Source organism: Macrosteles quadrilineatus, unplaced genomic scaffold (assembly GCF_028750875.1).
Source record: "Macrosteles quadrilineatus isolate MER2022 unplaced genomic scaffold, UCM_ALF_1.0 Scaffold_9__3_contigs__length_116548681, whole genome shotgun sequence".
NCBI lineage: Eukaryota > Metazoa > Arthropoda > Insecta > Hemiptera > Cicadellidae > Macrosteles > Macrosteles quadrilineatus.
In genome coordinates this window covers 106,701,970-106,716,600 of record NW_026542602.1, presented here as the reverse complement: position 1 = coordinate 106,716,600, position 14,631 = coordinate 106,701,970, and the positions used below count along the sequence as shown (strand labels likewise).

The following is a 14,631-nucleotide window of genomic DNA, read 5'->3' as shown; positions in this document are numbered from 1 at the left end:
ACCTCACTTTAGGCCCTAGGTACGAAATATACTATTTTTTTACGGTGGAATTAGAGACCCAAAGATTCTCACCCCGTTGCGAAGCATGGGCAGATAGTTAGTTATAAGATTATAAAGTCTTTACTGTTTTGTCTGTACATTGCGTAGACTCATGAAGTGTTTGGTTATTTCTACGTTGTATATAATAAGATAGCCGAAACGAGTCTTGTGTATATATCTGTACGTTTGTTTGATTCTTACTGTCATTGTGCCTGTAACGCAAAAATTCCAATTCACGTGTCCTACCTTGGGAAAACTAGAGTACCGTTCATGATCCAAATAGTTTTGTAATTGTTTGAATAAATTTGCCAAGTTTGATCAAAATATATCCATAAACAAGCAAACTACAACATTTTACAATATTCTTTATATAAATAACAAGGGAATTTTAAATTTACAATTTTTGAATTTGTCCTGTTACCAATAACCGTACAAAAACACTTTGATATACTAAATTATTTGTTTTCTAAGCTATTTAAAAAGGTCTGGATATAAATTGGGAAATTTTGTATTTTTAAGGTAACGTTTTTCTCCATTTCATATATTAGTAACAATATGTATAGTATCAAATTCAGTAATAACATTGACTACTGTATTTAAACCTTAACACAAGTGTTTATATATTCATTGAGGCTACTGGTGCTACCGCTGATGGCTTATGCATGTGTACGTTAGTAGCTAGCAGACAATTTGCCAACTAGGAACATGAAATCAGCTGTTCCCCGTCCTCACTGTCGCGGTTGCTCGCCTAGCATGTCAACAGCTGACTGCTGTAAAAATTGGATGAGGCGACAGTAACTTTTTCTAGTACGCTTATTTACCATGGCATCTGCTAATTCAATTTTGTTGGTGGATTTTGTGGCTAAGGAGCTCAATTTCTTGGATAATATTTTTTTTTAATTTTTATAAAGGAGAGTTGTATAAAGAGTTTCAGAAACCATCTTGTGACTTTGAAAATTTTTACATTGTAAACCAAACTCTAAACCTTTAACACACTTTAATACGATATAGATACATATATTATAAATTAATTTGTAACTTTTTAGAATTTTTCTTTCGCCCAACAAGTTTTTGTAATTATTGTTAACTAACTTTTTCTAAGATACGGTAAACGCTAGGAAACAAATTAAAAGCGTATTTTAAAGGCCATTGTTCAACCGGCATGAATTGTTACATACCAACCTTTAGGGCCCATTGGTGACATTGGGGGGTGGAAGTCTAAATTTAGTTCATTACAATTACGTCAATGACCTTGAGCTCTGCTAGTAAGATGCTGTGGTATGGTAGCGTGTCGGGGAGAAAGGGTCATTGTTCATGCTTACTCATTCGCTCTTACCCACAAACAAATTTATTTCAAGCCTAAAATGAAGAATGTAGATCTAACTTCTATATTCGTTTGGAAAACGTCAGTAAGAGGCAAGTCTAGACTGTTCCTATGTCTGCGCGGTCCATCACTAGTTACTTTCTTTACTTATTTTTTTTGAAAGCCTATGTGTCGATTATGTATCTTGAGCAATGTAAAATCAAGATGACGTTGTTCAAACTAAGATATAAGTTTGGACTTCCTTGTGTGACCAAAATGGTCGCCTACAGAGCAACAGAAGAATCTATAATTTCTTATAAAATCAGTTTTATTGACATTTGCAGACAGTTTTATATAATTGTTTTAAGGAAACCCAAAATCTATTGGCAATCATAAGTTAATATGATTTGAACTTTTTGCCTTATACAAATGAAATACCGTGTGCATAATGGTCCTCTGGTCCTGTTAATACAATTTTTTGAAGGGTTTCTTTTATAATTAAAAACTATATCATCGCACAAGCATTTTCAAGGACTCTCTGCAATTTTGCGTACTCTTGCAACTACTAATTCAAGAATCAGTTTGATGACCGATTAAAAATAATGTGTTTATACGTTATAAAGATTCAACTGTTAAATATCATAGTTTTTGAGGGTGGGACTGGAAATTTAGACTATATTAAAGATTTGCATTCATAGTAGAACATTATATACTTTAAGTAAACCAACAGAAAAAGATTGTTTAAAATTTTCAAGCTCATTTTAGAACAAACTGTTTGCTCCGCCTCCCAGTTAACTAAGAATTTCAAGAAGTAGAAACATATTAAATAAATAATAAGTGAAGTTAAATATATCCCACAGTGATTTTAAAAAACATTACACAAACTTCACGGATGCCAATATACTTCTAACAACCTTACTAGGAATTTCCTAAAACTGATATTGTACGTTGAAATAGGTTTATCTATCTATCTATTCTATTCTATATTCTATTCTATACTATTTTAAAGAAGAGGGGGTGTCTGTGTGTGTGTTTGTATGAGCTAATCTCAAAAAATACTGATCCGACTATGCTCAAATTGCACACAAATGAAGCTACAGCTCCTAGGATACATATAGAACTATTACCGCTTCGATATTCACCTAGGGCTTTGCCCCGTGGGCTTTCAAAAATCTGAGATGAGAGATTTAAAAGTAAATATTGATTGATGGTATCCATGGTAACAAAGAACAAACCTAGTAAGTTTAAAAATGTAAACAAGCAGAACTAACAGTCAAATTGATTTTGATTTCTCAATTCAACACAGCTGGTTCAAACCTTATTAAATACTGCACGAATATTAGAACAGAGAGGGTAAGGATTATAAATTTAAAATAATGATGTCACTAGCCTGAATTTATTTAACATTACCTAAAGGAGCTGTCAAACCATATGTTAATGTAATTTCATTATTATAGGATTGTTTCAGTTACAGTACTTCATTTATTTATGATCTAACTATACTGAGTCTGTTATAATATTTGTGAAATGTTGTAATATTATTTATTTATTTTTATAATAATTCATTTTAAAATAAATCATTCAATGGATATAGGAAATAATCAACATTCTATATTGCCCTATCAACCTAGGCCCTTATCCTGAGTTATGGGGTATATTCTTTTGATTTATTTGTTTGTAAACAGTAATATAATCCCCCTGCCCCAGCAAACCTATAGACTGAGCCAATTCCCGTTTGCCTGATTATAATTTCACTAAAATATGTTAGAAAATTGCCCTATTAACATGTTTGGAACTATTGTGATAGGTTTTCGTTTACAGTGCATACCGTTAAACACATTCTTTTATTATAGGTATATGTGTGCCACACTATAGGATACCGTACCATATTTTCTTAGACCGTTTCCTCTCCCATCACTGCAATGATCATGTTCTACTTATATGCCAACCCCGTACGAAGGTCGGGTACTCTACTAGTTATTAATAAAGTTGAGAATACTAAAGGTTCTACAAAACAAAACATTGAATAATAAAAATACATTTGTATGAAAGTAACAGATAGATTGACAAAATTGTAAAACGATCGTATAATATCTAACAATATCAAATTATTTACAGTATCACGGTTACAACTTTTAAACTACTTTTGTTATGACTCAATGTTAACCTCTTTAGGACCTTTCATTTTATGCTTTTGTTAGTGGGGACTGGGTAAAACACCACAGTAGGTTTTACGAATATGATTGTGAGATGATATTATAATCTGAACTAGATTATGCGTGTTGATAATAATATGTATTTTAATTTAAGTACTTTAATTGATTTGGTTATATGTTTACCTCATATAACATTTGAACATGGATTGAAACATTAGATGTCTTTGGAATACTCTGAGAGTGAGAAGCAAAACATAACTTTCAGCAATGATGCATCGAAATCTACCTTTACTGACTGATTCAGAAATGTAATTGCAAAATATTTTGTCAACATGACTAAAATGTAAAAAAAAAATAGATGTATCAGCACGAAATAGTTTGTAAGATAAAAAAAGCAGTCTAGGACAACTTATATAGCGTTCTAACCTCAAACATTGTTATCGTTTCAGTGTACAAATTCAATTGATACAAAATAACTACGTTACCAATTTATGTTTGTAAACAAAAATCAATTTTTTAATGGTTGCGTAATAGCTATTTACATTACAAGTGTAGTAAGAGCGTTTTTACTTCACGCAGGTGAATGTTGTGCAACGAGCGGAATAAGCGAGTTGCATAATTCACCTAAGTGATGTAAACAGCACGCTCTTGCGTAACGTGTAACGTACAAGATTTTACCTGACCCGACAATAAACATGGGTTTACGTACAATATTTTTCATTATCCATTTCACTCATCTTCTATCAGTAACGTTCTTTTACTAACAAAAGCTAGGTTAGGTAGGAAAATACTTTAAAGCATAATAATAACATTCAATCGCACAGCTGATTTCTAGCGTTGAACATCGTTGGCTCCATAGAGTTATATTTTTTAAGTTAAGCACTCAATGTTATTTAAATGGGTTTCTTTACATCACCGAGTGAGTTTTTGATACTTTACATCACTCGAGAAGTAAGGAAGTTGTATACATCACGCTTGGGATAGGGAAGTTTAACATGGCGGGTTAGGTAAATCAATTTAAATTATTATTTACTACACAAATTATTTGTAATGTAAAACATTGTTCACCACTCGGAGCAAAAGTATATTATTTATGGTACTTAAATTGTTTTATAGTACTTGGCAGTATAGTATTATTAGTTTATTAGTTGTTTGTTGCACTGTTCTACACACTGCTCAAGCTCTACAGCTCATTAAGTGGCATCCTGTCCACACACTGTTAATATATACTGAATTGTGGCATGGTGCCACTATTTCGAGTGTAGGCTGGCGCGAGAATTGGCAACGTAGCATTAGGAAAGTTATAGTTCCGGCGGACGGCGCGAGGCGCGCTAGCTACCTGTATGGTTTCGTGTTCCACAATTCGGTGTGTACCTGCGCTACTTAAACTCACATCAACGAGTTCAAAAATACTCAATTGTGGCATGTGATGTTTAAACGACGTAATAATGCTGGAAAACCTAAAAAATGATCGAATTAGCTGTGGCACCCTGAAAAAGGTGCCACAATTTTTGAAGGTGCCACAGTACGGCCGTGTGCCTGTGAAGGATGCCACTATTCGGTGAATACAAACACACACACACACACACACACACACATACGGGGTTTTACCGAATACTCGCAAACACCTAGTTGTGGCATCTTTCAACCTGCGGCCACCAGTGGATGAAGGAAGGTGGTAGAAACATGTCTGCATCGATATTTTTAATGAACACTCCATTTTAACATCTAACATTCCAGTTTTTAAATTGTGGCACCATGCCACAAATCGGTATATATCAACAGTGTGTGGACAGGATGCCACTAATGCGTTGTAGTGCTTGAGCGGTGTGTGCGCCCCCCCTACTTCTCGCGTGCGCTGTTGCCAGTTCTCCGTTCTAGTTCCTTCATTCCGTTCTGTATTCATGTGGCTATGCCCTAGCCGCTGTAGCTCATTTCCCGCGCTCATGACGTCGTCTTTTATTAGTGTAAGGATTTTATATGAAGTTTTTTTCAAAGCTCCAATAATTTTTACAATTATTGGATTTAAAGTCAATGGACCAAATGAAATGTCGTGAGGATTACATAAAACTACATGCTATTTTGTTGATATTTTATCGTCACATTGTATGTATGGTTTACGAACTGAGATACTTGGAATAAAGGCCTTAATGTGCTGGGTAAATTATCAGTTTCATGGGAATATACAAGAAATCTATTCTATCTATATATTAATTACGTAAGCCAATTCTTTGCGTCAAAATTGTGGGCGACTGGGAAGTCGTAGAACGACGTGAGAGGGCTCAAATTAAAGGTCTATATCCCGTGACGGCGGGAAAAATAGTGAAATTCCCAAAATCTTAACACAAAATTAGATATAACGTACAGTGTTCTCCATAAGAATAGCATTAGAAGGCATTTACTGCTGATTTTTGTTTACTTCAATCCAGCTGATCGTGATTTTATCATTAGCAAGTAAGCTTACATTTGGATTACTCATTTGCCAGTCAATTCTGCAATGTAATGTATACTTTATAAAACCAACTATATAAAGGGATAACGTTACCTTTAATAATCAAGACTTTTTAGTTATGTCAAAGTTGAAATAAATTGTTTTCAAGATTTAAGAAACGATTCAAGATTAAAAGAAGATCTTCTTTGTTTTTATTTCAAAACATATGTAAAAGATTTATTCCAATTTTTTTTTTAATTTACTAACATTTATATTTGAGATTTATTGTAGTGTTTAATCAATATTTTGTATGAAGTGGAATAACCTCAACGGTTACTCTTAGAAAACAATTTGGGAATAGAGATGAAGTAGGTTCGTACAGGTATTTAAACGAACCAAAAATATTTATGTCGTGATTAGTTTCGATAACTGGGTAATGGAACCCTAACTAGCCGCAAAATAGTTGATAATTAGACGTTGACCAGGCCCTTTTTTGGTAGAATATGTAAATCAATCGCACCTTTAGGAGGATTAACACCACATACTTACACTAGGCTAATAGTAGTTTTTTAATGTTGATCACAAACAAATTTAGGTCCAAGTTCTGTCAATGGGATGCCTTTACTTAAGAATAATTTTGTTAAACCTTTACAAAATGAGCATAGACTTAGAAATAATAACTGGGTAGGGTATCTCAACACACCATTTTTTGCCTTTTCTTATTTGACGAAGACAATTTCCAATACTGTATTTCAATCGGGGAAGCCTTGTTATCAGCATTAACCAAAAAACCAAAGCTACCTTAATAAACCAATATTTATTCATAAACATGTTTGCTGCCTTTAGCAGTTAAACCTCTGGAATCATTCAAATTCTTTATTGAACATAACGTTATCAACAAAAGCAAACAAAGACAAACAACAAACTGTTTTTTTTGCACAAAAGATATGTTGTAGTGGGATATCTAGGCCTATCCTGACATATAGATAATTTGATTCTGAGTTTGTTTAAATATTCCAACAATAATTCCTTTTCCGTAGCTTTTTAGGGACTATGTCCCTACAAGCCACTAGTTTACGTTAAAATACGCAATAAGTATGACTCCGTTTTTTCTGTATGCATATAATTAATTCATGGTAATGTAAAAGTATGCGTAACGAATTTTTCACCTCACTATGATGTTTTTAGCTGTTTTACATACATTTAGCTGGTTTATATTGGTGGCTGAAAGTTACGTTTTGCTGGCCATGTCAGCTGTCATCGTCATATGGGGACCGAGCAGGGGTTTACATCCCTAGGGCCGCAAAATCACTTGTTCGCCTATTTACTTAAAACATTAATGTATATTAAATGCACAAGCTGTATCCATGACATTGCAATAGACTTGTTTTTTGTCACAGCTGCCTAGACAACTATTTATTGTTATTTTTTATTTTGCTGATTCCTCAAAATATTTCACATAAATAAGAGGGACGTTATATTGCAAAACATACTTGGGTGAAAAATAGCGCTCGTACCACGAGCCAAAATGGGTTTGCAGCTCTCGATCGTTTCACGTTCTCGACTTCGTCCCGAACTTAAAACCCGATATCGAGTCGGCAAAACCTCACTGTAGGCTCTAGGTACGAAATATACTATTTTTTTACGGTGGATTTAGAGACCCAAAGATTCTCACCCCGTTGCGAAGCATGGGCAGATAGTTAGTTATAAGATTATAAAGTCTTTACTGTTTTGTCTGTACATTGCGTAGACTCATGAAGTGTTTGGTTATTTCTACGTTGTATATAATAAGATAGCCGAAACGAGTCTTGTGTATATATCTGTACGTTTGTTTGATTCTTACTGTCATTGTGCCTGTAACGCCAAAATTCCAATTCACGTGTCCTACCTTGGGAAAACTAGAGTACCGTTCATGATCCAAATAGTTTTGTAACTGTTTGAATAAATTTGCCAAGTTTGATCAAAATATATCCATAAACAAGCAAACTACAACATTTTACAATATTCTTTATATGAATAACAAGGGAATTTTAAATTTACAATTTTTGAATTTGTCCTGTTACCAATAACCGTCCAAAAACACTTTGATATACTAAATTATTTGTTTTATAAGCTATTTAAAAAGGTCTGGATATAAATTGGGAAATTTTGTATTTTTAAGGTAACGTTTTTCTCCATTTCGTATATTAGTAACAATATGTATAGTATCAAATTCAGTAATAACATTGACTACTGTATTTAAACCTTAACACAAGTGTTTATATATTCATTGAGGCTACTGGTGCTACCGCTGATGGCTTATGCATGTGTACGTTAGTAGCTAGCAGACAATTTGCCAACTAGGAACATGAAATCAGCTGTTCCCCGTCCTCACTGTCGCGGTTGCTCGCCTAGCATGTCAACAGCTGACTGCTGTAAAAATTGGATGAGGCGACAGTAACTTTTTCTACTACGCTTCTTTACCATGGCATCTGCCAATTCAATTTTGTCCTAAAAAATGTATACACATCTCTAAGATTTGTTGCCAACTAAAAAGCAATTAAAAAAAAAAAAAAAAAAAAAAAAAAAAAAAAAAAAAAAACTATTGTTAATCATCCTTTAAAACTGCTAATAGTTCATGATCAAATTTTCATCAGAATTCCGTTAGTTTAAATCAACGATCACATAAGACCAATAGATGGAGCACATCTATATAACTCACATACAAGCAGTTGAAGCCAGGTCCGCCATCTTAGTGCAGGTTAGAAGTGGTAGATGCCAATGAAAACGGCACCAAAACTCAATATCCAGCTTCAAAATAACTTGGCATTTAGACTAAAGGTAAATCGTTGACACTTCGTGTGAAAGATGTCAATTAGTCTAGGACACTATTGGTTCTAATTAAAAGCTCAAAAGTTTATATTTTCTAATTTAAATCTTGAAATAAAGTCGGTACTTTTAAATGAGTTTTTAAATATGACATAACAAAGTTCGTCGGCTGCTACTGTTTTTATTTTTTCTTCGTCAGGTAAGTAAAAAAACGGTGGATTTTGTGGCTAAAGAGCTCAATTTCTTGGATAAAATTTTTTTTTAATTTTTATAAAGGAGAGTTGTAAAAAGAGTTTCAGAAACCATCTTATGACTTTGAAAATTTTTACATTGTAAACCAAACGCTAAACCTTTAACACACTTTAATACGATATAGATACATATATTATAAATTAATTTGTAGCTTTTTAGAATTTTTCTTTCGCCCAACAAGTTTTTGTAATTATTGTAAACAAACTTTTTCTAAGATACGGTAAACGCTAGGAAACAAATTAAAAGCGTATTTTAAAGGCCATTGTTCAACCGTCATGAATTGTTACATACCAACCTTTAGGGCCCATTGGTGACATTGGAGGGTGGAAGTCTAAATTTAGTTCATTACAATTACGTCAATGGAATGACCTTGAGCTCTGCTAGTAAGATGCTGTGGTATGGTAGCGTGTCGGGGAGAAGGGTAAAATTATTGTTCATGCTTACTCATTCGCTCTTACCCACAAACAAATTTATTTCAAGCCAAAAATGAAGAATGTAGATCTAACTTCTATATTCGTTTGGAAAACGTCAGTAAGAGGCAAGTCTAGACTGTTCCTATGTCTGCGCGGTCCATCACTAGTTACTTTCTTTACTTTTTTTTTTGAAAGCCTATGTGTCGATTATGTATCTTGAGCAATGTAAAATCAAGATGACGTTGTTCAAACTAAGATATAAGTTTGGACTTCCTTGTGTGACCAAAATGGTCGCCTACAGAGCAACAGAAGAATCTACAATTTCTTATAAAATCAGTTTTATTGACGTTTGCAGACAGTTTTATATAATTGTTTTAAGGAAACCCAAAATCTATTGGCAATCATAAGTTAAAATGATTTGAACTTTTTGCCTTATACAAATGAAATACCATGTGCATATTGGTCCTCTGGTCCTGTTAATACAATTTTTTGAAGGGTTTCTTTTATAATTTAAAACTATATCATTGCACAAGCATTTTCAAGGACTCTCTGCAGTTTTGCGTACTCTTGCAACTACTAATTCAAGAATCAGTTTGATGACCGATTAAAAATAATGTGTTTATACGTTATAAAGATTCAACTGTTAAATATCATAGTTTTTTAGGGTGGGACTGGAAATTTAGACTATATTAAAGATTTGCATTCATAGTAGAACATTATATACTTTAAGTAAACCAACAGAAAAAGATTGTTTAAAATTTTCAAGTTCATTTTAGAACAAACTGTTTACTCCGCCTCCTAGTTAACTGAGAATTTCAAGAAGTAAAAACATATTAAATAAATAATAAGTGAAGTTAAATATATCCCACAGTGATTTTAAAAAACATTACAGTACACAAACTTCACGGATGCCAATATAACTTCTAACAACCTTACTAGGAATTTCCTAAAACTGATATTGTACGTTGAAATAGGTTTATCTATCTATCTATTCTATTCTATATTCTATACTATTATGAAGAAGAGGGGGTGTCTGTGTGTGTGTTTGTATGAGCTAATCTCAAAAAATACTGATCCGACTATGCTCAAATTGCACACAAATGAAGCTACAGCTCCGAGGATACATATGGAACTATTGCCGCTTCGATATTCACCTAGGGCTTTGCCCCGTGGGCTTAAAAAAATCTGAGATGAGAGATTTAAAAGTAAATATTGATTGATGGTATCCATGGTAACAAAGAAAAAACCTAGTACTGTAAGTTTAAAAATATAAACAAGCAGAACTAACCAACTGTCAAATTGATTTTGATTTCACAATTCAACACAGCTGGTTCAAACCTTATTAAATACTGCACGAATATTAGAACAGAGGGGGTAAGGATTATAAATTTAAAATAATGATGTCACTAGCCTGAATGTAAACATTATTTAACATTACCTAAAGGAGCTGCCAAACCATATGTAAATGTAATTTCATTATTATAGGATTGTTTCGGTAACTGTACTTCATTTGTTTATGATCTAACTATACTGAGTCTGTTTGTTAATTATACTTAAATATACTTAATTTTGTGAAATGTTGTAATAATATTTATTTATTTTTATAATAATTCATTGTAAAAGAAATCATTCGATGGATATAGGAAATAATCAACATTCTATATTGCCTTATCAACCTAGGCCCTTATCCTGAGCTATGAGGTATATTCTTTTGATTTATTTGTTTGTAAACAGTAATATAATCCCCCTGCCCCAACAAACCTATAGACTGAGCGAATTCCCGTTTGCCTGATTATAATTTCACTAAAATATGTTAGAAAATTGCCCTATTATTATGTTTGGAACTATTGTAATAGGTTTTTGTTTACAGTGCAAACCATTAAACACATTCTTTTATTATAGGTATATGTGTGCTACACTATAGGATACCGTATAAATTAAAAGACCATATTTTCTTAAACCGTTTCCTCTTCCATCACTGCAATGATCATGTTCTACTTATATGCCAACCCCGTACGAAGGACGGGTATTCTACTAGTTATTAATAAAGTTGAGAATACTAAAGGTTCTACAAAACAAAACATTGAATAATAAAAATACAATTGTATGAAAGTAACAGATAGATTGACAAAATTGTAAAACGATCGTATAATATCTAACAATATCAAATTATTTACAGTATCATGGTTACAACTTTTAAACTACTTTTGTTATGACTCAATGTTAACCTCTTTAGGACCTTTCATTTCATGCTTTTGTTAGTGGGGACTGGTTAAAACACCACAGTAGGTTTTACAAATATGATTGTGAGATGATATTATAATCTGAACTAGATTATGCGTGTTGATAATAATATGTATTTTAATTTAAGTACTTTAATTGATTCGGTTATATGTTTACCTCATATAACATTTGAACATGGATTGAAACATTAGATGTCTTTGGAATACTCTGAGAGTGAGAAGCAAAACATAACTTTCAGCAATGATGCATCGAAATCTACCTTTACTGACTGATTCAGAAATGTAATTGCAAAATATTTTGTCAACATGACTAAAATGTTAAAAAAATAGATGTATCAGCACGAAATAGTTTGTAAGATAAAAAAAACAGTCTAGGACAACTTATATAGCGTTCTAACCTCAAACATTGTTATTGTTTCAGTGTACAAATTCAATTGATACAAAATAACTACGTTACCAATTTATGTTTGTAAAAAAAATCAATTTTTTTAATGGTTGCGTAATAGCTATTTACATTACAAGTGTAGTAAGAGCGTTTTTACTTCACGCAGGTGAATGTTGTGCAACGAGCGGAAGCGAGTTGCATAATTCACCTAAGTGATGTAAACAGCACTCTCTTGCGTAACGTGTAACGTACAAGATTTTACCTGACCCGACAATAAACATGGGTTTACGTACAATATTTTTCATTTTCCATTTCACTCATCTTCTATCAGTAACGTTCTTTTACTAACAAAAGCTAGGTTAGGTAGGAAAATACTTTAAAGCATAATAATAACACTCAAGCGCACAGCTGATTTCTAGCGTTTAACATCGTTGGCTCCATAGAGTTATATTTTTTAAGTTAAGCACTCAATGTTATTTAAATGGGTTTCTTTACATCACCGAGTGAGTTTTTGATACTTTCGAGAAGTAAGGAAGTTGTATACATCACGCTTGGGATAGGGAAGTTTAACATGGCGGGTTAGGTAAAATCAATTTAAATTATTATTTACTACACAAATTATTTGTAATGTAAAACATTGTTCATCACTCTGAGCAAAAGTATATTATTTATGGTACTTAAATTGTTTTATAGTACGTGGCAGTATAGTATTATTAGTTTATTAGTTGCTTGTTGCACTGTTCTACACACTGCTCAAGCTCTACAACTCATTAAGTGGCATCCTGTCCACACACTGTTGATATATACTGAATTGTGGCATGGTGCCACTATTTCGAGTGTAGGCTGGCGCGAGAATTGGCAACGTAGCATTTGGAAAGTTATAGTTCCGGCGGACGGCGCGAGGCGCGCTAGCTACCTGTATGGTTTCGTGTTCCACAATTCGGTGTGTACCTGCGCTACTTAAACTCACATCAACGAGTTCAAAAATACTCAATTGTGGCATGTGATGTTTAAACGACGTAATAATGCTGGAAAACCTCAAAAATGATCGAATTAGCTGTGGCACCCTGAAAAAGGTGCCACAATTTTTGAAGGTGCCACAGTACGGCCGTGTGCCTGTGAAGGATGCCACTATTCGGTGAATACAAACACACACACACAAACATCACTTCGAAAACCACTTTTTTAGGTCCAGGGAAACCCAAAACGAATATATCCACTCAAAACTCAAACTCGAAAATTTTGACGAAAACAATACTTTCTACATATACTATGGTATAGGGGGAGAAAGTAAAAAGACACGTTTACATAAACAAAATTATGTTAAAATAAAAACCTAACAATACCTGATTCTTCTCTGCCAGCAAAGTTGTGACTATGTTGGCAAAGGCATGGCGGGGAACAGTGGTTGGAGGGGAGGGGGGAGCTGGTTCCCCCGCCTCCTGTATGGAGGGGAAGCTTGGTTTGTCCAATGAGAGATCGTTCTTTTGAAGCCCTGGGGTGCCGGTGCTACTCGTCCATCTGCTGTTTAACATTTAACAGAACTAAGTTTTAAATACATATCAAATGCATTGCTAACAGTTGTAAATTTTAAATTAAAGATTTTGGAATATTTGTTGACACTTAAAAATATATTTCAATCTGCCAGTGTTCATAAATGGAATTCTTTCTTGAGTAGCACTAACATTTTGAATTACTCATCTTCCATTGTTGCTTGTAACCTTATACTCTAACTGGCTAGTTGCTATACGTTCTATGTTTATTTGTTGTATGCACATGTTTTATGTGTGTATTTTCGATGATTTCAACAGATCTGGCTACATTGGCTAGATGACACATTCATTAAGATGTTCCTGTGACACCTCAAGATAGACTCAAGAAGTCTGAAATCATGGGTAGTAATGTAACACTAGTAAATTTATAAAAAAACTATTCTTGAATAAACCATTAATCCAGGGGCCAATTCATTACATGATAGTTTACTGTTTGAAACAGTCAAAACAAAACTTCATACTGCAATATACGACCAAGCAAGCAAGTTAAAAATGTGTTTTGCTCTCTAAAAGGATGACATTGAATATCTCATTAACTAACACAAACAATAGTTAATTATTGGAAGGAATTAGTACCTGTCGCTGTCAGTAAGACTGGAGGGAGGGCTTTCTATGAGATCTCCGTCCCGACTGAAAGTGAAAGACTGCTGTCCGATGATGATTCTCTTCCGACTCACTTCTGGTGATCTACAACAACAATCACATTACAGATGCTATGTTATCAAGACTGCTATGAGACAAAAACTATTGAATACTGCAATATCACACAGTGGTTTGGCTATTTTAGTTAATTTACATGGACCATTTACATGGTTTATTTACATGGTTCCGTGTGGATTTCCACACGGGTTTAGAATTGTGTAATGTTATGAAAGGTGCAAACTTTGGTCATGTTGTATCTTACTTAATGTTACTCAGACTCTCAGACTTGTTATGAGGATAAAAAAAAATGATTCTCACCGTTTTTATGGTTGCAAATCTGTTCTTAATGGCTGTAAACTATATGAGATTACTTGGACAACCTCTGAGCTTTCCTCACATTATCTGA

General features: G+C 33.5%; 1 protein-coding gene across 1 annotated transcript in view; it reads right to left on the bottom strand.

Moving 5' to 3' along the window:
* The window catches only part of LOC129002536 (uncharacterized), a 48,488-nt gene that overhangs the window by 11,112 nt on the left and 22,745 nt on the right, over window positions 1-14,631 (bottom strand). The window contains exons 10-11 of the mRNA XM_054430407.1: window positions 14,160-14,270; window positions 13,377-13,554 (exon numbers count right to left, since the gene is read on the bottom strand). Of these exons, the coding sequence (XP_054286382.1) occupies window positions 13,377-13,554; window positions 14,160-14,270 (289 nt within the window). The remainder of the gene's footprint in view (window positions 1-13,376; window positions 13,555-14,159; window positions 14,271-14,631) is intronic.